Raw genomic sequence first — 22,083 nt, 5'->3', positions numbered from 1 at the left:
AAAAAAATTGCAATTTTTTCCCATGATAATTTTAGGCCCCATGTTGGGCGCCACTCTTTCACCAGCGTAAATGACACTTTATTCATGGATTTTATGCAAATATGCCCAAAAAAATAGACTATTTCACTATGGTTTCTATAATTTCAAAAATATATTTTAAATGATTTATCGTAACTCATAGAAAAAACCCTGAAAGCTTAATTTTAAATAAAAATTCTCCTGTAATACGTCAATTATTTTTTTGTGAAATATTTTTAGCATCAAAAACATTATAGATAAGACCAGTACCTTATAGGATAAAACACTTATCATTAAATCATTATTTATTTTTATAAGCGCACGATAATTACTTAATTATTCACGCCATATATAGGGGGTACAAGAACTATTTTATACAATATAAATTTTTTTAATAAGGAAAAAGAGCAGCTTTTCAAAGAAATTGACGTCAACGTCAACAATAAGACTCGCTAATCTCCGTCACGTCAGTATGTAAAAATTAAGCGAAACAAAAAAAAAAAAAAAGGTTAGACCCGCAAGATTAAACCGAAATTATACCATCGCGGGTTGACCCTGAATTAAAACCTGACTGCACCAAATATGATTAATTTTACATGTTTACTGGTTTGTTTTGATTTTTTCATGTCAAAGCCATAACACGTTGTTATGCAATCGAAACCCGAAATTTAAATGGCGCGTTAATGGCATTTGAGAGTTTTAGCGAAGTACGTTAAATTAAGGTTACGAGAAATCAGTGGATATTTCACATCGTCAACATCGTCCCTGTATAATTGATAAAAAGCATCATTTAAGTTGTGACGTGATTTATGTCTTTCAGGTTAAAGGGGTGTAGGGGGAAATAAAAGAAAGAAACTGTGGAGGAGGAAGATACAGTACACCCTGTAATCCTTCCACGTTTATTATCATTTAATTAATACATAATTAATTTGTTTTATAATATAAATGCTATGGTAAAAAAATAACAAATTTCATAGTAGCACCTAGGTGTACAAACACCTAGGTGCAAACAAACACCTAAATTTACATTATACATTCATTGCATCTTAATTTAATTTAGCATACTTTTAAATTTTTCTTCATAATACTGATAGATGTATGATTTTACTTTTCTCTTAAATAAGGTTATATGTGTTATGTCTTTAATTTGCTGTGGTAAAATGTTGTAAATTTTTGGCGTAAGCCAAGTAACAAATTTGAAATTGATGATGTTTCGACTTTAAGGTATTTCAATTAATTGATCTGCTCTACCACGTGTGTTATGCATATGATTGATATATGTTAATTTATTTTGATTTTTGTGGATATACATGGAAACTCTGTAAATATAAATACATCTTACATTTTGAATTTCTTCAGTGAAAAGTAAGTGGGATGGGTATCTCCTAGGCTTTTTATATATTATTTTTAGAATCGAGTTTTGGATTATGTTAAGCTTATTTAAATAAATGTTGTACAACCCACCCCATACTAATATGCCATAATGAATCACAGCTTTTATCAGATTTTTATAAATTGTTTGTAAAAGGTTTTTGTTAAATATATCTCTGAGAAGAAAAAATTTATGTAGCAGATTTCTGATCCTATTCGTCACATAATCAATATGAGGACCCCATTTTAGGTACTTATCAATTACTATCCCAAGATATTTGGTTTTTGAAACTTCATTAATTTGATCATTATCTACTAATATAGTTGAGAATGGAGGTCTATTAGCTTCAGTTAATGAAAAGGCTATATAATTAATCTTAGTAAGATTTAATGACAATTTATTCACACAGAGCCAGCTTTTAATTACCCTGAACCCATTAATTGCTTTTTGTTGAGTCTCTGGCCAAGTATTTCCACTGAAAATTAATGCAGTATCATCGGCATATGAAATTGATATTCCATCTATATTTATTTTTAACAGGGAATTAATGTAAACTAAGAAAAGAATGGGGACCAGAACGGTGCCTTGTGGCACACCCATTTCTATTCTCAATTTACTACTTAGTGTGTTATTGATTCGAACCCTCTGATATCTGTCTGTAAGATACCTTTTTAAAAGTTGTAGCACTGTTCCTCTACCTCCTTAACAATCAAGCACATTAAGAAGTCTTTCATGAGAAACAGTGTCAAATGCTTCAGCCAAGTCAAGAAATACTGCAATACTTTTTTTGCCCAGATTTAAATTTTTAGCAATTTCAGATGTGTCAAAGAATCCAGTATGAAATTTCAAATTTTTCTCGATTGCTAAATTTCTTTTCTACGTAAAGTACATTAAAATCAAAGAAGTTGAAGTCGTGGAAATGAGAAAAAATTTAACGAATTTTTTCGAACCAATCATTGAATGCTATGTTCAAAAAAATCTTTTTTTTCCAATTGTTCATGTACGAGTATTACGAGGCAATTCGACTTTTTTTTTCTACGAAAGGTACAGTAAAATCAAAGAAAAACTCTCATAAAAAATAAATAAATCAATCAAAGAAATTGAGAAAAATGGTAATATGAGAATATTAACTATCAACAGTCACGACAGTAAATATGAAGAGTTGTGGAAATAACAATATTAATAATAATATCGCTTATTTAGCATAATAGCTACAAAAAAGTGGTATCAAAAAAAATATATAAAATATACAAACTACAAAATACATAAGGCTGCAAGGAGAAAAAATACAAAAACATTGAGAAGCACGAAAAAGTAAACATTAAAAAGTGATAAAAACTAACCTAGATTAAAAATGGTAAAGATAAAAAAGTTTAATATTGTAAATACTATTCCAAGATTAAAATTAAAATTAATTGCTAATATAAAATGGTAAAGTTAAAATTGTGAGTTTAAAATGAAAATTAAAATTTTACATATACAATGGCTACAAAATATTACATCAAAACTGACGAAGACAAGAATAAAATAAATTTCGCAATATTTCAACATTTATTTACATAAAAAATTACGAATTTTAAAAAGATTTTATTTATTTTTATAATTTTTGGATAAATATTTCGTTATTTTTTCACACTTTGATTATAGCACCCAATGCTATGATCAAAAAATTTCTCTTTTGTTCAGTTCTTTATATATATGTACAGGGTGTCCCAAATTCGAGGGTGACCATTTCATTTTATTAAGTTTAACTGGCTATAATAATAATGTCATTAATAATATATAAATATAATGTCATTTAAAATAATAATATAATGTCATTTTGTCATGGCCTACTATATCAATTTAAAAAAATCAAAATATTAGGTTAGGAAAGGATAAATTCTCATTGAATTGTTTTAAAAAAAATTATATCAAATACAGAGTATTTTATAGCTTCAGTTTATATAAAATCAATTTATTTGGCAATCTCATTGATATATCTTTCTCTCTTGCATTCATGGAGTTCTTATGGGAAGTACTAAAACGAGTAATCGGACATGCAAGTGCTACACCTCATTTTAAAGGCAATTAAAAATACTTTTAAAAATGAGAAAATGCAATATATTTCAATGATCACCCTCGTATTTGGGAAATCTTGTACATTAAAATCAAAGAAGTTGAAGTCGTGGAAATGAGTTAAAATTTAACGAATTTTATAAAATTTAATTTATTTTTACAAATTTCGAACAAATTATTGAGTGTTTAAAGAAATCTTTTTTTTTTAAATTGTTCATGTAGTCAATTCGACTTTCACTAATTTTTTCCCCACTATATTTTTTTTTCTTAAATTTTAGTCTCCCAAATTTTCACAGAAGCGGAATTTTTCCATTTTAAAACAAAATTTTAGTACGTAATTTCAAAATTTTAAACCAATCAATTTTTTTTTCTACGTAAAGTGCATTAAAATCAAAGAAAAACTCATAAAAAATAAATAAATCAATCAAAGAAAATGAGAAAAATTGTAATATGAGAATATCAACAGTCACGACAGTAAATATTAATAGTTGTGGAAATAAAAACATTAAAAAAATGACGAATTTGAAATAATTTTATTTATTTTGATACATTTTGAAAAAATATTTGGTCACTTATTGGATGCTATGATCAAAAATGTCTCTTTTGTTCAATTCTTTATGTATGTACGTGTATTCCTACAATATTTAGATAGATTTTCAATTATTCGACTTATTAAAAATTTTTGGTCACTAATTGGATGCCGCGACTAAAATGTTGTAACTTTTCACACATTCTTAACAAATTCAGACAAATTTTTTAGTCACAAATTGAATTATTTTTAGGATATTTGCAGACATTTTGTCTAAACTCCATAACCGAAAATTATAATTTTTTTAATATTTTTATGAATTCTTACCGATAAAAAAAACAAAAGAATAGATACACATACAAATAATAAACAAACGACTTTTTCAATATTTCATTTGTTCTTAACTATTGCAGGTAATTTTTTGGTCAGACATTGGACATCATTACCGAAACATTTAAAGTGTTTCCAATAATTAATTGATTTCTTACCAAAAAATTTAATTCTTTTTTACAAATTTATATATTTTTCTATAATTTTTAGCCACATCCTTGTCTGTCACAAGTATGTACAATGATAAACGATATTTTTGGTCATGCTTTAGTTGACCGAAAGTTTTGAAATTTTCTCAACATTCCTCATTTTTTTTCTATGACCAAAAATATATTTATACATATTTTTGGTCATAGAAAAAAAACTAATTTTAGGTCAATTTTTCGTCATGTATTGCACATCATGACTAAAAAAATTAAATTTTTTAACCCATAATTTATTTTTACGATCTTTACATAAATTTTTGGTCGTCCTTTAGAATCCATGTCCTAAAAATTTTAAATTGTTCTCAATATTTAATTAATTCTTAGCATTTTTAATCATATAAATTTTTAGTCATAATTGGTTAAGAAAAAAATCATAAAAGAAAAAATTTAGAATTTTAGAGATTTTCGGTCATTATAATTTTTTTTATGTAACAAAACGTTTCGGGTGCTACTTTTATAACATTTTTATTCATCCTTATTGGTTTTTCCTATATTTTTAGTCACTCATTGGAAAATTTAACTTCTTCCCAACATTTTTACGATTTTTGTGCAATTTTGGTCCTACTTTCGACACCATAACAGAAACATTATTTTTTTCTACATATTTTATTGATTCTTAAGTATTTTAAGCAAATTTTTTGTCACACATTGAACGTTAACTTTTTTTCAAACATTCCATTTTTTTTACGATTTTTGCAAAAAATGTTGACTTGAATTCACCATGTATCTTCGAAAATCTTGATATTTTCGGTCAAATCTCTGATAATTGACCAACAAAATTCACCTATAATTTTTTTATTTTAAAAATAAAATCATTCAATAATCAAATTGAAAAATAAGAAAAACGTTGCGGAAATGAGAAAAATTATATCTAGAAAAAAATAATAAAAAATTAAACATTTTCACGAGAGAAAAAAAACAAAGATTTGAGAAAAAAATTGTAATTATTAAAATTTGGGTTATAAGAATTAAATTTATAAAAAATAACCAAAAACTAAAAAGTAATCATCAAAACTTTAATATAAAGAAGGTAAAATAAGGAATATAAAAAGAATTAGACGAAAATCAGGAGGAAAATTATACAAATTCAGTAGAAATTAATCAAAAAACTAAACAGAAAATCAAAATGTATTATGCTTTTTTACCAAATATCAAGTGAAGATAAAAAAATATTGAATCTATTTTTTTCTTACTTATCCTTCCCAATACTTAGATCTGACTGTTCCTTTTCTTTTTTTTGTCTTTTGCACGCATTTTTTTGCTGCCTAATCATAGTATCTCAACTAAGACAGTAATGAAACATTAGTCATACCCCGTGTTTTGACATAACCTGACTGTTGACATCTTTTCCAGCAGCATCTCTTAACGTTATTATGCTACAACTACCACAACAAACTGATTACAAAAAAACCTCTCGCTATCGCCTTTTAACGTTATAAAAACTTATGATTAATGACGTTCCAAATATTAAGAACGTTTTCATAATATTTGTTTCGTTGATGGCGTTATTAATATTTTAATTAATTTCTTCCGACAATTCGGGCTTTATCTTTAAAATGAAATCGTGTTGGTGCATATTATATGTATGTGAAAAAGAAAGAGAGAGACTCGTTCTAGGCTTACTAGTTTTTGAGATATTGAACTTTGAACTAAGTGGTTACTTACTACTAGCAAAAAGATTGATGTCTCTCAAAGTTTTTACATCTTGCTTTTTACAACCTTTTTACATCATGCTTTTTTAAATATATTGTTTTTTGTTTCATAAAAATTGGTTGAGTAGTTTTGAAGATATTGGACTTTGAAGCGAGTGGTTATACATTGGAGACCAGGCATTCCCTTTGAATTCCCCTGGATAAAAAGCGTCATATCTCCAAAAATATGACTTAAACACCTCTGAATTTTAAATAATTTTTATACAGCACCCTTTTCTAAATGTCCTACTTTTTGTTTCATAAGAATAGGTTTACTAGTTTTTGAGATATTTGACTTTGAAGTCAGAGGTCACCTTGAGCATCAAACCTTTCTTTTTGCACTCTACTAAACAAAAAGCTTGATTTCTCTCAAAATATTATATTGACAACTTTAGATTTTAAACAACATTTGTACACCATACTTTTTTAAATGTATTGCTTTTTGTTTCATAAAAATAGGGTAAGTAGTTTTGAAGATATTGGACTTTAAAGCGAGTGGTTACCTTGAAGACCAGGCATTCCCTTTGGACTCCACTGGATAAAAGACGTGATATCTCCCAAAATATTACTTGGACAACTGTTGATTTTAAATAAAATTTGTACACCACACTTTTCTAAATATTTTGCTTTTTATTTTATAAGAATAGATTTATTAGTTTTGAAGATATTGATACTACGCAAATTTAACTGATACCGATTGTTTTAGTCGCAGCAATAGCTAAGGTAATGGAGAAACCTATAGGTCTACTGGTGATGTTTTGACCTATGTCACGCATGTTCCGACCAAGGCTACCGAGAAACATAGTGAATCCCCTACAATAGTTCCGGACATTTTAAAGGATTCGATAGGATCTGGAATGAAAAATCTCTTAAACTGTATTGTTATGGTTTGCCACTAACTCTCGTTGGTGGCTTGAAAGCTTCCTCGAGAACCGATCCATCCAGGTTGCCGTTGATGGACACACCTCGCAGAGGTTTTAAATTAATGCTAGTGTCACTCAGATATTTTCCTCTATGCAGCTGTATTTTCAAAGAAGGCTGTCTCTGCCGCCATAAGTCAGTTCACTAGTTGGTGTGAAGCAATATGTCTTGACATTATTAGGTAGCAAAAATAGCTAAAGTGGCTTTTCCAAAGCTTGGAACTCTTTTTGAAACGAAAAGGTTGTATATACCGCAACAGCTTTTAGCGCTTTACAAGGCTCAGATTTGTTTATTCCTTGAGTATCTGCATAGAAGGAAGGTGGCGAACCTGAATCTGCAGATGCCTAGAACCTCGCTATATCGAGATCCTTCATGTGAAAAAGTGCAAGTTTGTCAAATCAACTCTCAAAGCACGTCTTTCCCGATTATTACAACTTGCAAACCGTTGTAGCACTGGCGCTACTCGTAATACTCGAGTACCATACGGTTTGCCCTTTTGTGCTAGTGTGTATAAACCATTTATTTAATTTTCGCGCGCTACTTTAATTTGCAATTAAAAACCATCTACATACGGTACGTCATTCTACTGCGTAGGAGCATTGAAGGGAACAGAACTATCTCTTCTCTTTTTGATACCGCAAGTTCATTAGGCGCCATGTATAAGTCTTAGTTAAATTGGAATTCAATTAATATCAATCAATCGAAAAACTAAGTTCCAGTCCAAGCCATACCAGATCGGTGCCATTAAAATGTATAATGTATGGTCAAAAACTATAATTTTCACAATATTTAAAACTTATGGTTCTTCACAGTCTTGTCCAATAATCAATTCTTTTTTAACAATTTTAGTGAACCATTTGTTACATTTTAACCCAGCATAGAGGCACACCACACCTCGAATACTACGAGCAATATCTTTGTCCAAATAATTTTTATTTTTATGAATAATAAATAAAACTTTGTGTTTTTACAAAAATGATAAACTGTGCCACATAATTGGCATACTGCTTCTGATTCGTCTTCATTATCAGTTCGAGAATATTCTCACACTTTTCTCATTTTTAAATAAATACTTTTTTTCATTAACTTTAACAATAATAGTAGGTAACTAATATTACATTTATTCTTGTCGCGAGGATTCACGCGATAATGTCAGGACTTTTCCTTAAACCTGAAACCCGAAAGCGTAGGTACAAGCAGAAAACGGGCCAAGCTGGATACCCAGTTACCCTACCATACCATTTCTACCAAAGATGCTGCGAAATAATGTTGGTCTATTTTGTTTTAAACTATTAACAAGTTTCTAAATAACGTGATTTGAACGAATGAGTCAAGTTTTACTAACATGGTGGTAAAACATGACCTGATGAGGCATTTAGAACTGATTACATAAATTGTGAACATTGAAGGTTAAATTGTGAAGATTGATGTTAAAGTTTTGAAGATTTTGAAGAAATTGACCTTGAAGCGACTGGTTACCTTGAATATCAGATATTCCCTTTGAACTCCACTGGATAAAAAAGCGTAATATCTCCCAAAATATTATTTGAATAACTGTGGATTTTAAACAATATTTGTAAAGCACACTTTTTAAAATAAATCCATAAAAATTAGTCCAAAAATGTGAGTTCTGGACTATTTGATGACCAGTTTATGGTTCCTCGCCTACGTATCCATATTTAATTATTTAAAAAAAAATTACAACATCTTTCAGGTCTTACAAATTAGTGCATAACTTTAGTCCAAATGTTCAATATGATGTGAATCTTAATTACTAAAGTTCCTTGAAGTATTCTGTAACTATAATCAAGAAGATCATCAAAATATGTACAGAAAATCATGGAATATGTCATTTTAATTTCAGGGAAGTTGAAGTATCTGATTATATTATACATATACAGACTAATAACTATAAACTAAATATAACATTTTTTTTTCTTTTTTTTTTTTGGAGGTAGAAGATTATTTTTTTATTTTTTGACACCATAAACTTCCATTCCAAATTACAATCTTATTAGAAGGGATAGAGATGGACGGGGTGGTGGGGTAGCATTATATATACATAATACTCTGAAATTTAAAGTTTTAAAACCTCCAGAACAAAGCAGTCTTCTTGAACAGATTTGGGTAAGTGTTAAAATACAAGGTAAAACCATATATTTTGGTTCTCTATATAGACCCCCTAGTTTAAATGTTAATGAGTGCCTTGAAGATTTGGAAAATACCCTGGTGAGTTTCATGCCATGTTGCAATCATATCTTTTTTGGTTCTGATTTTAATATAGATATTTCACAAACCGATAGTGCTGCTTGTAAACATTTATTTCGCTTGTTAAACAAATATAATTTGTCCCAACTTATACAATCTCCTACTCGCGTTAGTGAAAATAGTACCTCGACTCTAGATTTATTAGTTACGAATTCGCCGGAAATGTCATCTAAAGTGGAGGTTATTAAAATGGATGATATATCAGATCATCATTTGGTTTATTCAGTTTTGCGATTAGAAAAAACTCGTATACCAATTTCATTTCGAATCTATAGGGATTATTCTAATTTTAATTTAGACATTTTCCTGGCAGATCTTTATGCTATAAATTGGGATCTTATTTTCTCTTTCAATGATGTTAATCATATGGTTTCTTTTTTGAATGAAAACTTAATCAAAATTTTTGATGCTCATACTCCAATGAAAAGCTCTAGATTTACTAAGGCACCAGCACCTTGGATAACTCCTAATATAAAGTTTATGATGAGGTTAAGACGTAAAGCCCTATCAAAATATAAAAAGTTAAAAACCGAAGAAGCAGCATTTAATGAATATAAGCAAATCCGTAATTATGTAACGTCAGCTGTTCGAAATGAAAAAAAAGCGTTTCTACAACATAAATTCAAAACTGACCCTAAGTCATTTTGGAAAACGTTAAAATCTTTAAACATCAGTGACTGCTCGAAGTCATCAGAAAATATTCTAGAATATTCACCTTTAGATTTTAATAACTTTTTTGTTAATAGTGTACCAAAAGTAACTTTAAACTCTGGCAATGATATATTTCAACAATATTCATCAAATGATCCCGCTTTGAATTTGGAAAATCAATTTAAATTTAATCAGGTAAACGAAGAGAGCGTAAATAAAGCCATATCCCAAATTAAAAGTACTGCTATGGGTTCTGACTGCATTACCATAAAAATGATTAATCTCGTAACACCTCATATTTCCCCGCATCTAACATTTATAATAAACTATTGTATTTCCATGGGTGTTTTCCCGGATGCTTGGAAAAAAGCTGATATAATCCCTGTCCCTAAGATTGGAAATCCAACGGAATTATCGCACTATCGTCCTATAAGCATACTCCCTGCCATGTCCAAAATTTTTGAAAGAATTGTTAATGATCAGCTTAATGAATTCTGCTTAACTAAAAATTTGCTTCCAGTAACACAGTCGGGTTTTCGTGCAAAGCATAGTACCAGTACAGCTCTTCTTCATATTTGTGATGATATATTTAAAGCTCTTGATCAGAAAAAAACAACAGTTTTAGTATTGCTGGACTTTAGCCGTGCATTTGACACACTGGATCATTTAATTTTATTGGCAAAGCTCCAATATTTTGGGCTACATACTTCTGCTCTTAAACTGCTAAAAAATTATCTTTTAAATAGACGTCAAAGGGTAAGAATTAATTCTATTCTATCTGAATATTTGCAGTTGGATCAGGGTGTCCCGCAGGGAAGTATTCTTGGCCCCTTACTCTTTTTGTTATATCTATGTGACTTTCATAAATTCCTTCGAGTTTGTGAATCGCACCAGTACGCCGATGACACACAGATCTATCGTTCATTTAACTTTATGGAGGCCATAGAAGCTGTGAATGCTATTAATTTGGATCTTTTAGCCATATCTGACTTGTGTAAGAGTCACAGACTCGTATTGAATGCTGCAAAGTCCAAACTCCTTGTCTTTGGCAAGCCCCTTCCAGATACCGTGAAGATCAGCATAGATGGATCTCCTTTACCTCCTTCTAATAACCAGAAGAATTTGGGGATTGTCCTTGACACGGATCTCAGGTTTGAGGGGCATGTGTCGAATTTGTTGAGGGCATGTTTTTATAAATTAAAAATACTCTATATGAACAAACAGTTTTTGACAGCTGATATTAAACTACATCTTTGTGATACATTAATTTTGTCAATTGTTAGTTATGCTCAAGTTCTGTTTTGGCCTGCCTTGTATCAACGTGAAAAGAATAGCCTTCAGAAAATTCAAAACGCGTGCCTCAAGTTTAGTTTTGGTATGAGTAAATGCGACCATGTCACTCCCCTGTTGGTCAGATCAGGGTGGCTTTCTTTGGATGAACGCTTTGTACTGCAAATGGCTACACTAGTCCATAAAGTTGTGCTTTTCGGACAACCAGCTTATTTATCTAATAAATTAATTTCAAACTCCAAAATTCACGGCAGAACCACACGAAACGCGCATAATTTTGTTATTCCAGGGCATAAAACTGCAAAATTCCAGGGCTCATTATTTACTTCTCACAAATTAGTGCGTAACTCCACACCAAAATGTTATTCTTAATTATTAAAGTTCCTTAAAGTATTCTTAAACTATAATCAAGGAAATCGTCAAAATATTTATAGTAATTTATAAGTTATTTGGATTTTGCTTATTGGAGTGCCTAGGCTATAAAATTCTTCAATTCTTTCAATATTTACTATTTCTTATTCTTCATATCAAATCTTTCAATTTATACAAATTAGGGGATTAATAATAATAGGCATGAAATATGGATGGATTTCATATGGTGGCGTATTATTTGGGCATATCTAAGTGTATACAAGATAGCAAATATTCATTGTTTGCATTAGGGTATATTACAATTACCTTGAAAAAATATCAAATTTTTCGTTTTTATTAACTAGGTCCATTCGTGTTTTCCTTTGCAAACATCTTCTAAGCCTGAATCCCCTTTCTACGTTGATGAAGTTTTTCGATATGGAACAGCTCTGTTTGGATATATCCACATTCACTCTTGAATGATATTGATAATATAAACGTAATATCTCGCATTTTTCTTCATTTGTATAAGGAATTTACTCACGAGTATAATAAAAATAAATTAAGAGAATAATTACAATAATTAATTTCATATTATTGACCTTTCTGTCAATATACAGTGCTTTTCTTTAATCCCCTCCCCCTTCTTAATTTTTTGAACGGATTAATTCAAAGTTTGAGGTAATGTAATTGATGAATGAATTGCATGTTTTAAAGCAAAATTGAGAGATGAAAATTCTAAAATGGCTGCTCGGCGCCATCTTGGAAACAAAAAATTAAATGGAAAGTGATGGTCTTGTGGCACACCAGTTTGAAGCTCCTGACGAGTACTTTATAACCCTAGAATATAAATTCAAATTCCTACTACAAAATGGTGGTACATTTAATAATTACCTGAATACCAAGACACTTACATGCATATCTCTACAAATAATTGCTATTCTTTGCCGTATGCACAGAGGCAGGGATAATTTTGATAACAGTTTGTTTTGATTTTTTTTTTGCTGACAGTGACAAAAATATCAGTACGAAAAGAAATATCATTGTGAAGTTAAAATATTCTTAATTAGTTTTAGTGAAAGTAGTTGGTCAATTCTGGTCCGTACAAAATCCAAATGGTACACCAGTTAACTGAAGATGACCCTGAAGAACACAATTCTTGCGAAACTATGACGAAAACCATTGCACGGCATCCTACCTATCTCCATAATATTTGTTTTAGTGATGAATGTACATTTTTTGTTAACGGTAATGTTCATAGACAAAATTGTCGTTATTGGAGTGATTCATCCTAATCCGCACGTCTTCCGGGAAGCTCATACTCAATATCCAGAAAAAATAAACGTTTGGGCAGGGATATTGGGAAACCATATTGTGGGGCCTCTATTCATCGAACAAAATTTAACAGGGGAACTGTATCTGGATATTGTGGAAAATACTATTGACCCTCTAATCACCAAAATTGTCGAAACGACTCCTAATGAATTCGATATGGATATTGTATTTCACCAAGATGGAACTCCACCACATTACTCCAGACAACTTCGCAATTATTTAGATAACAATTTCCCCGATCGTTGGATTGGCCGTCGAGGACCTGTGGAATGGCCAGCTCGCTCGCCAGATTTGACACCTCTAGACTTTTTTTTTGTGGCTATTTGAAGCAAACGGTGCACGAAACTGAACCTGCTTCAGTATTGGATTTACGACAGACAATAACGAATATTTGTAGAAATATCGATGTTAGTGTGTTTGAAAAAGTTCGGTGTGAAATTTCGGACCGACTGTTCTTGTGTCAAGAAGTTCCATGCAACCATTTCCAGCATCTTTTCAATTGAACTCAATGTATTTATTCGATATATCAAGTTAAATATTATTGTATTCAGATAAATATTCCTAAATGTACCACTATTTTGTAGTAGGTAAAAATATTGAATTTATATTCGAGGGTTATAAAGTACTCATCAGGAGCTTCAAAATGATGTACCACAAGACCACCCTGTCCATGCATTTAATTTTTTTTCCAAGATGGCACCCAGCAGCCATCTTGAAATTTTCATCTGTCAATTTTGCTTTAAAACATATTAATCATTCATCAATTGCATTACCTCAAGTTTCAATATTTTTAATTGATTCGTTCAAAAAATAAAGAGGGGGAGGGACATTAAAGAAAAGCACTGTATATTAAGATCATGAAGTTTAAACTAAAATATTTCAAAAACATGTATACTTACAGTATACAGAGTCCAATTGTATACATATTTTGCAAAAACTACATGTCAAACCAATTTTTTTGTGCAAGGTAGTCTAAAAAACTTAAGGAGGATGGGAAAATATAAAGAATGAGCCTGTACCACGCACTTTTCTAAATAATCTATTTTTTTTTTCATAACAATTCATTTATTACTTTCTGAGATATTGGACTTGTGAGGAATTACAAATTGTTTTTCTCATTCACAGATGGCCTTCGGTCGAAACAACATATCGCGCAACCGCAACTCATGGGGTCCAATCTCGAGTACGACCCACGTGGGATTCCCCCGTGCCGATCCGGAGGAGGAACTCGCCGAAGAGTACACAGAGAGGATGATGTCCGCTCAAAGTCGACAATTAGACCCGCTTAAGGAAGATCTTGCTGACTGGCTCAACAAGACTTTAGGTAAGTTGTCTAAGTGCATCGATAATTAATTTTCTTTGATCAAAAGCCGCAATAGTCCGGGCGCATGTGATATTTTAATGTAGTGTTTTAAGGAAATTCAAATGCCCACCACGTGTGTGTCTCTTTTTTTACATCAGTGCAACCAATTGCATAATAAAATAGCAATAAAAAAAAAAAGAATCTCGTGTTACCGTACCGCGGTATGCACACGGGGTCCGGTGGGCGTTTCCGAAGAACAACATCAAAGAGAGTTCAAGAGCGGACGTGCATAAAACAAAATGCGAAATCCCATAAATAAAATAATGCATAATAGAAACGGTTGCCACACCGGGTTTTGTAGTTTTGCGTTTAGGTGTCATTTTGTGGCGTTGCGAGACCTTAAAGTTCCGAATAACATCCCGGTAACATCCCGAGTAACATCTGGAGAGGATTTATCGCTTTTTTAGGTTACTGGTCCGTAAAATCTCTTTTGTCGACAAAGAACGAAGAAGGTTTTTGAGAAACGTTTTAATAGTGGAATGTCAAATTGCTTGTTATAGAAAATTTATGTATTTATTTATTTATCCACGGGTCAAGCCCATTATAAAATTTTTATAAAGCTATAATTCAATCAAATAGACCTAACCTAAAGTACTAACTACATAATTTGCTCAGCCAAAGAAATAGTACACTAATAATATGTTTATTCAACAAGAAAAAGAGAAAATATGCATATAACATAGACCTAGACATCTTACATAATACATGAACGAAACAACAATTATATCAAACATTATAACAGAATTTTTATTGAAATAACAAATTCAAATATATTTGCAATATACAGTGTGTCCCAGGATGAGCGAATTTATACGTAAAAATGACAAAATAGACAAAAATCACAAAAACATTTTGTAGTTGAAGTTTGACTGTTTGGCATCCAGTCCTGCTTGATTAAAAAATAAAATTTAGCATATTTTTATTTTTTTAAAATGCAAAATTCAAATTTCATAACCATAGGCCTATTTTGATTTTTACAGTTGGTGTACCAATTAATTTTTTTATTCATATTTAAGTATTTAGGAAAAACTAACTAATTTATTTATCTAATAGTTAAATCACTGATCTAAGAGTTACAAACCATCCTCAAAAATATGTTTGTAATGAAATGTACATAGTACGTCTAATTTAACAAGAAAATTTAATTTTATTTACTTATTTTAAATTTATTCAATGTCGAAACATTTTTCAATATCTTTCCTAAACATTTTAAAAGAATTTCTAATTTCTTCAATGAAAATTTAATTACAAGCGTCTCTAATTGTTTGTTTTAGTAATTTTTTGTTTTAATTCCCTGTTATTTGGCAATGGCTCGGAATAAACAATTGAGTTGAAATTCAAAAGGGTCTAAGTGCCAAAAAAATGAAACTGAGATATTAATAAAAAAATATATATAACATTAAAAAAACCTTGAACTTGTATTGAAATAGTTTTATTAGGCAAATTAAACAAGAATCAATAAACGTGTTATATTGTTATACACAAAACAAAAACTATCATTAAGAAAAACTAATCATAACACAAAATCCACTAGAAGGTCCTAAGTGCCAACTATAATACACTGTCAAAAGGAGCCTTTTAATTCGATTGTGTTTTTTCTATGATATTAAATATTCTATATATATTCCTGTTAAATATGTTCAGTTTTATGATATTATCATAAAACTGAACATATTTAACAGGAATATCGTCCATCATATCTTTTAAGTTTTTCAGCTTCTCGGCTGAAATACGGTTTCTGCAGTCGAGGTCTGGAACCAATGCTACCGGAATTTCAGTCGACCTTTTTCCCTTCTTCAGAACATTACAATTGGTCCATTCCTCGAGCTGAGAGAAGGTCTTTTTGGTTTTAACCAACGTTTCTTGCCCCTGTTCAATTTTAATCCAGTAATCCAGGGTAATATCAATTTTTATCCAGCCTCGTATCAAGGCCATGTTTGACTTAAAAAAAATAAAAATTTGTTAAATTTTATTTTTTAATCAAGCAGGGCTGAATGCCAAACAGTCAAATTTCAACCCCAAAATTTTTTGTCATTTTTACGTATAACTCCGCTCATCCTGGGACACACTGTATATTTGTTACAAATGTAATATAAATCTTATTAACACTGGACAGTAGATGACAACCTGTGTGTGCATATCGTTACACAAGAAGAAGAACTAATTATAGGTAATGGTAAATACAGGATGATTCATTAAGAATGGGCAATCTCTGAACTGAGGATACTACACACCAAAAGCTTGAGCTTAACATGTTTGATACAAATATTGCAGGTTTACGAGATACAGGGTATTTAAAGGAATTTTAATTTAAAATTTAATCATTTTAAGCAGTATCGTCTTGAAAATTGGCGACTTAATGTGTTTTGACATGAAAATTACGAATTTGGTGGTAATTTTAGCATTATTTATACAGGGCGTTAGTTACACCCTGTTACTTAGGTAAATTACAACATATCTTTTTTGCCTAATCATTTATGGCTAAAACAACTAGAAAATCTAAAAGGCATTTCAATTTTGAATAAAAAAGGTACTCTTGTTTATTTCATGATGCTATTTTGTCATGGGGCCACTCTTGCCATATAGACAAGGTGTTTGGGCAGCAGAGAAAATGTATTCGCATCCTGACTGAACTGGGATATCGTCAAGATTGCAGGCAATCATTTAGGATGCTTGAAATCTTGACACTGCCGTCTGTTTACATTCTACAGTGCTTGCTGCAGGTCCATCAAAACTTAAATCTCCATAAAACTCATGAACACTTCCACATGTGTCCAACTAGAAACTGTAGAGATCTTGTGCCAGATTTTAACTGACGTATTTAGCCACAAAGCTTCATAATTGTAACACCTTTTAATGAATGCCTTCTATTCGTTTGAGGAGTACTTTTAATCAAGTTTTAACTTTGTTTTGTAATGTCTCTACACATATGTGTTTGCAATTGCAGTTTTATAATTTTTGAATGTAATAATTTTATAATTTTAAATTTTTAGTTTAATTTTAGTACATATACCTTGACCTGTAAAAATACATTGTTATAGGTTGTTTACGAATAAATGAAATGAAATGAAACATTTATGTTAATGGTATCTTCGTTAGTATTCTTTCCTTATGTTCGCAAATGATTTGAAGTTGTATATGAGAGTTAATAGAACTACAGTCGTATTTTCTTGGTTCAATGGTGTGGTCAAAAAAGCCTCACACCTCAGCAAGTGTCATTTAAAAATAAGACAATTATAGAACCTCTAGACCTAAATTGTACTCTTCTACTGTTTTTTTCTGTGAAGCTATTGTATTAAAGTTAAATCAATTAAATATTAAAGCAGTAATTAGATCCATATCAAGAGACAAATCATTTGTAAGTTTTCCAATTCATACATTCTTAGAACAGCGAAAGGCTAGAATTAGCATTGCTATGGAACTATGGGCAGTTTGTTTGCTTGCAACATCTCTGATGCAGTTATGCCAAGTGCTTATGTAGAAATGGCAAAAAACACTTTATAATATCATACAAATTTTCTTTAATAAAATATGATAAGATACTATAAAGAAGTCAATATTCAAAGTTAAATGAACGCAAATAACGTCCCTATATTAGAGAAAAAGGCAACAACATCGCAACGCTGCTCGATCGCATTGTTGATTCCATCGACACAAGAAATCTTTACCAGTGACGTCGTCAAAAAATATTTATATGATAAATATTACCGCCGTTTATGAACTCTTTATAAATGTTTTTAATGTACTTCATTAGAGCGGTTTTAAGATGTTATTTTTGCACTATTTTATATCTATTTCTATTTTTTATTTTTAATCCAAAATCTAAGACCAATAAGTTACATTAACATATGCGTTGATATATAGCTGAAAATTTCCTCTATTGAAAATGTGTGTAAACTTGACGACAGGGAATCGATGAATTTGTTTGTAAACAAAACACCCCCCTTGTCGTGTTGTGCTCAAACAAACTTGTTGTTTACTAATGCTAGTCTTTTAATGTTCGAAGCTTTTGAATCAAGTCCCTTTTTTAATTATTATGTTCGACCCTTTGTTCTGATTCTCAATTTCTGACCTCTGTCCAGTTATGTCCTGTTTCCCAATTCTGGAGTCCGAAGTATAATACGCAGGGAGCAGTGACCAATTTTATTACGTTTATCAATTTTTGATGCACTCATTATATTAATTGGAACCTTAACCACATCAGATATAAGATTCTTAGCTGTATGCAGGTCACCTTGTTCAGTATTCTCAGGCAGATTAAACAACATCAAGTTACGGGATCTTTTTTGCCTTTCAAACATTCCAGATCGGACCTTGTGTTTCGATGACGTTTCTTTAACAGAAGAACTGTTCTTAATTGTAAGTCTTGCTTAATATCATCAAGTAAGGATAAAAAACTAGTTTCTTAGCTTCTTCATTAATTTCTCTAACCTATTTCTCAAATTCATCGAGTTTTTGGCCATTACTATAGTTTTAATTTTACCTAAGGCTTCTTCCAAAGCACTAACACGGTTATTTAATTGAAATGTTTTCCTTGTTCTGGTTGACATAATTAAAATACGAATTTTGGTTGAGCTAACATCGTAGGTTAAAGTGACGTTAAAAAATTGTTAAAAATGTAAACGTACAAGACTCGGGGTTTCGTTTGGTCAGTTCGTGACTCGGGTGCGACCAAAACAAACGGACGATGTCGTGCCTGAGATAACCCCGATCTTTGACCGTATCGGACCTTTTGCTACTTTTCCGACGGAAATCGCCTTTTTTGGCACCGACAAGTTGCCACTATGATAAATCCAAAACCAGCGATTCTAGAATAACAATTAATTGTTCTCCCAATCCGTCGAAATGCAGCTTTAATTCAGAGTAACGACTAAATTACTCATCCGTTCCGCTGTTGCCAATACCAAAACTTCGTATCTAGAATGGATTACTAGAAGATGCCTGTACAGTAACTGGTATGTAACTTTAGCCGCTGGTAAGTTTAGAGCCGCTGCACCCTTTTAATTAAACCATTACTCCCATGCCTATAAAACGAAACGCGGTTCATGTTTCCACCTCTGTTCCGGGTAAAATAGTCTCGTTGCCCTCTATAGACTAAGAAACCCTATTAAGGTTTGACGACCCGCCCGCGATTAAAATCTTAATTTCCATTAATCATTTATCATCTGCGAGAATATATTGACTTGTAATTAATGGACTTTCGGTGTCTCTCGTTAATTGGCGCGATTAGACGCTCCGGTAATAATTAATCAGGTGAAAATTATTAGTGGCATCCTATTTTTATTTTGTTATGAAGTTAATTAGTTTTCATGTTAATTGTGTAAAAGATATAATTGTTGGTCGGAGGGATATTAGGCGTTGGGAATTTTTAAAATGTTATTCTGTTATTGGGTTACTTGGACTAAATCGGTTGAACAAGTATTGAGGTACCGTATCCATGAGTCTTTCAGCAAATTATTAATGGGATCAAAAATCAAATTATTAATCATAAAAAATTTAATTTTTCTACGTTTTTTCTATGTACTTCTTTATTTTTTTTTATTACTATCTGGGGCAGATAAAAATTGTTTTTTTCTGTCCTGGCTAATAGAATTAATAAATAAATAATAAAAACAGACTTTTATTAATATACTTTGCAATGGCTTAGAGTGGGACGGCGATATGCTTTCAAAAAATTGAACTTTTCTTGCTTTTTTTCTATGTACTTCTCTATTTTTTCTATTAGTATCTGCGGCAGATAGAAATTGTTTTTTTCTGTCATGGCTAATGGAATTAATAAATATATAATAAAAACACACTTTTATAAATATTCTTTGTAATGGCTTAGAGTGAGATAACGATATACTTCCGAAAAATTGAACTTTTCTTGCTTTTTTTTCCATGTACTTCTCTATTGTTTCTATCACTATCTGGGGCATTTAAAAATTTTATTTGTCTATCATTGCTTATGGCATTAATAAATAAATGGTAAGAATATTATGTTATGAATATTCTTTATGATGGTTTAGACTAAGATAGCGATATACTTTAGAAAATTGGATTTATCTCTATTAAAATCTGGGGCATTTCAAAAATTTTATATTTCTGGCATTGCTTAGGGAATTAATGAATAAATAATAAAACCATCATTAAATTACAGGGGAAAAATTAACTGTAAATCAGAACCATTTCGATCAGATTTTGAAGAACTTGAAAACCATTAATATTATAAAAAAATCTGAGTCTTAAAAAATAAAAAGATTTTAATTTTAATTAATTACCAACTTGTCAAGGTTGACCTAATGATAAAATAATTAGTTTTTCCCAAGCAGAATAATTAAAAAAAAACATTAGAAAAGAATTTGTAGTTTTATTTGAAAACAATTAGGACATAACGTAACATTACCTGCATACTTTTTTTTTAATTAAATTTCGATTGTTTAATCAGCTGCATAAATTAAGCGGCAAAATCAAATTTTTCACGGAATTAATGGTTTAATTGAGTTACTGTTATAGTTGAATAGGTTAATGGGAAACACACTATTTCAACTAAAGGAAATATGTTGTAAATCATTATGCACGATAATGCGGTAAATAAAAAAAAACAATACAAAGAAAAACTCGAGTTCTCATATACAGGGTGTTTCAGGACTATGGGATCAAACTTCTGGGGGTTGTTCAGTGCAACAAAAGAATTTATTTGAGTATAGGAACTCATGTCCGGAAATGCGTCACTACGCTACTACGGCCCAAGACGCGTTTAAATTAAAAAAAAAATTAATTACCTAAATAGGATCTGATACATTTATTTTTACCTTTTGTATATGATACCATCACAACAATTGTTCAAAATGTCTTCCTCCAACCTCAATACACCGATTTAAACGCCGCACATGATTTCGGCGGACTACACTAAAAATTTGATCCTCGTTTTGAATGATTTCAAATGCTGCTGTTATTTGTCCAATTAAGTCTAGCTCTGATTCTACTGGAGTTTCGTAGACTAAAGACTTTACATGTCCCCACAAGAAAAAATCGAGCGACGTTAAATCGGGTGACCTAGGAGGCCAAGAAATTATTGCTCCACCTCTGGCAATCCAACGGTGCCCAAACCGCTGAGCCAAATACTCGCGTACTAGTACAACAAAGTGAGCCGGCGCTCCATCATGCTGAAACCACATTTGCTGTCTACCGTTTAGTGGAACATTTTCAAGTAGTTCTGGGAGAACTTCCTCCAAGAAATGTAGATAAATAGGTCCTGTTAACCGTTCAGGTAGAAGGTATGGCTCAATTAAATAATCATCAACAATGCCTGCCCATACGTTGACAGACCAACGATTCTGATGTTTTCTTGGAAAAATTGCATAAGGATTTTCTTCGTCCCAAACATGGCTATTCCTACTATTAAAAATACCGTCTCTTGTGAAAGAACGAGGGGTTAAATTCCGAAATGTATTCCGTCAAACGTGTCAATGGTGTCGTGTCTCGTAAAGGTTAAAAATGAGGTTAAATCGTTTCGTGTTGAACTTTTTTGTATTTATCGTGTTAAAAATGCCGGTAATATGCAAACTTTGTGATAAGTCATATAGCACACAGTTTAACTTAAATAAACATTGTCGCCAAAACCATGGCAAGCAAATACAAGAACATTCTTACGATGAAAATGTTTTTAAATTTAAATGTTTAATGTGTAAGTGTTCTTACCCAAGGAATGTGCAATT

At 31.1% G+C, this 22,083-nt stretch overlaps 1 protein-coding gene across 2 annotated transcripts in view; it reads left to right on the top strand.

Moving 5' to 3' along the window:
* Window positions 1-22,083, top strand: part of LOC126738146 (growth arrest-specific protein 2-like) — a 108,899-nt gene that overhangs the window by 35,721 nt on the left and 51,095 nt on the right. For both annotated transcript variants that reach the window (XM_050443322.1, XM_050443323.1), the window contains exon 2: window positions 14,146-14,344. In XM_050443322.1, the coding sequence (XP_050299279.1) occupies window positions 14,146-14,344 (199 nt within the window). The remainder of the gene's footprint in view (window positions 1-14,145; window positions 14,345-22,083) is intronic.

Source organism: Anthonomus grandis, chromosome 7 (genome assembly GCF_022605725.1).
Source record: "Anthonomus grandis grandis chromosome 7, icAntGran1.3, whole genome shotgun sequence".
Taxonomy (NCBI): Eukaryota; Metazoa; Arthropoda; class Insecta; order Coleoptera; family Curculionidae; genus Anthonomus; species Anthonomus grandis.
This window is presented reverse-complemented; position numbering and strand designations above follow the sequence as displayed.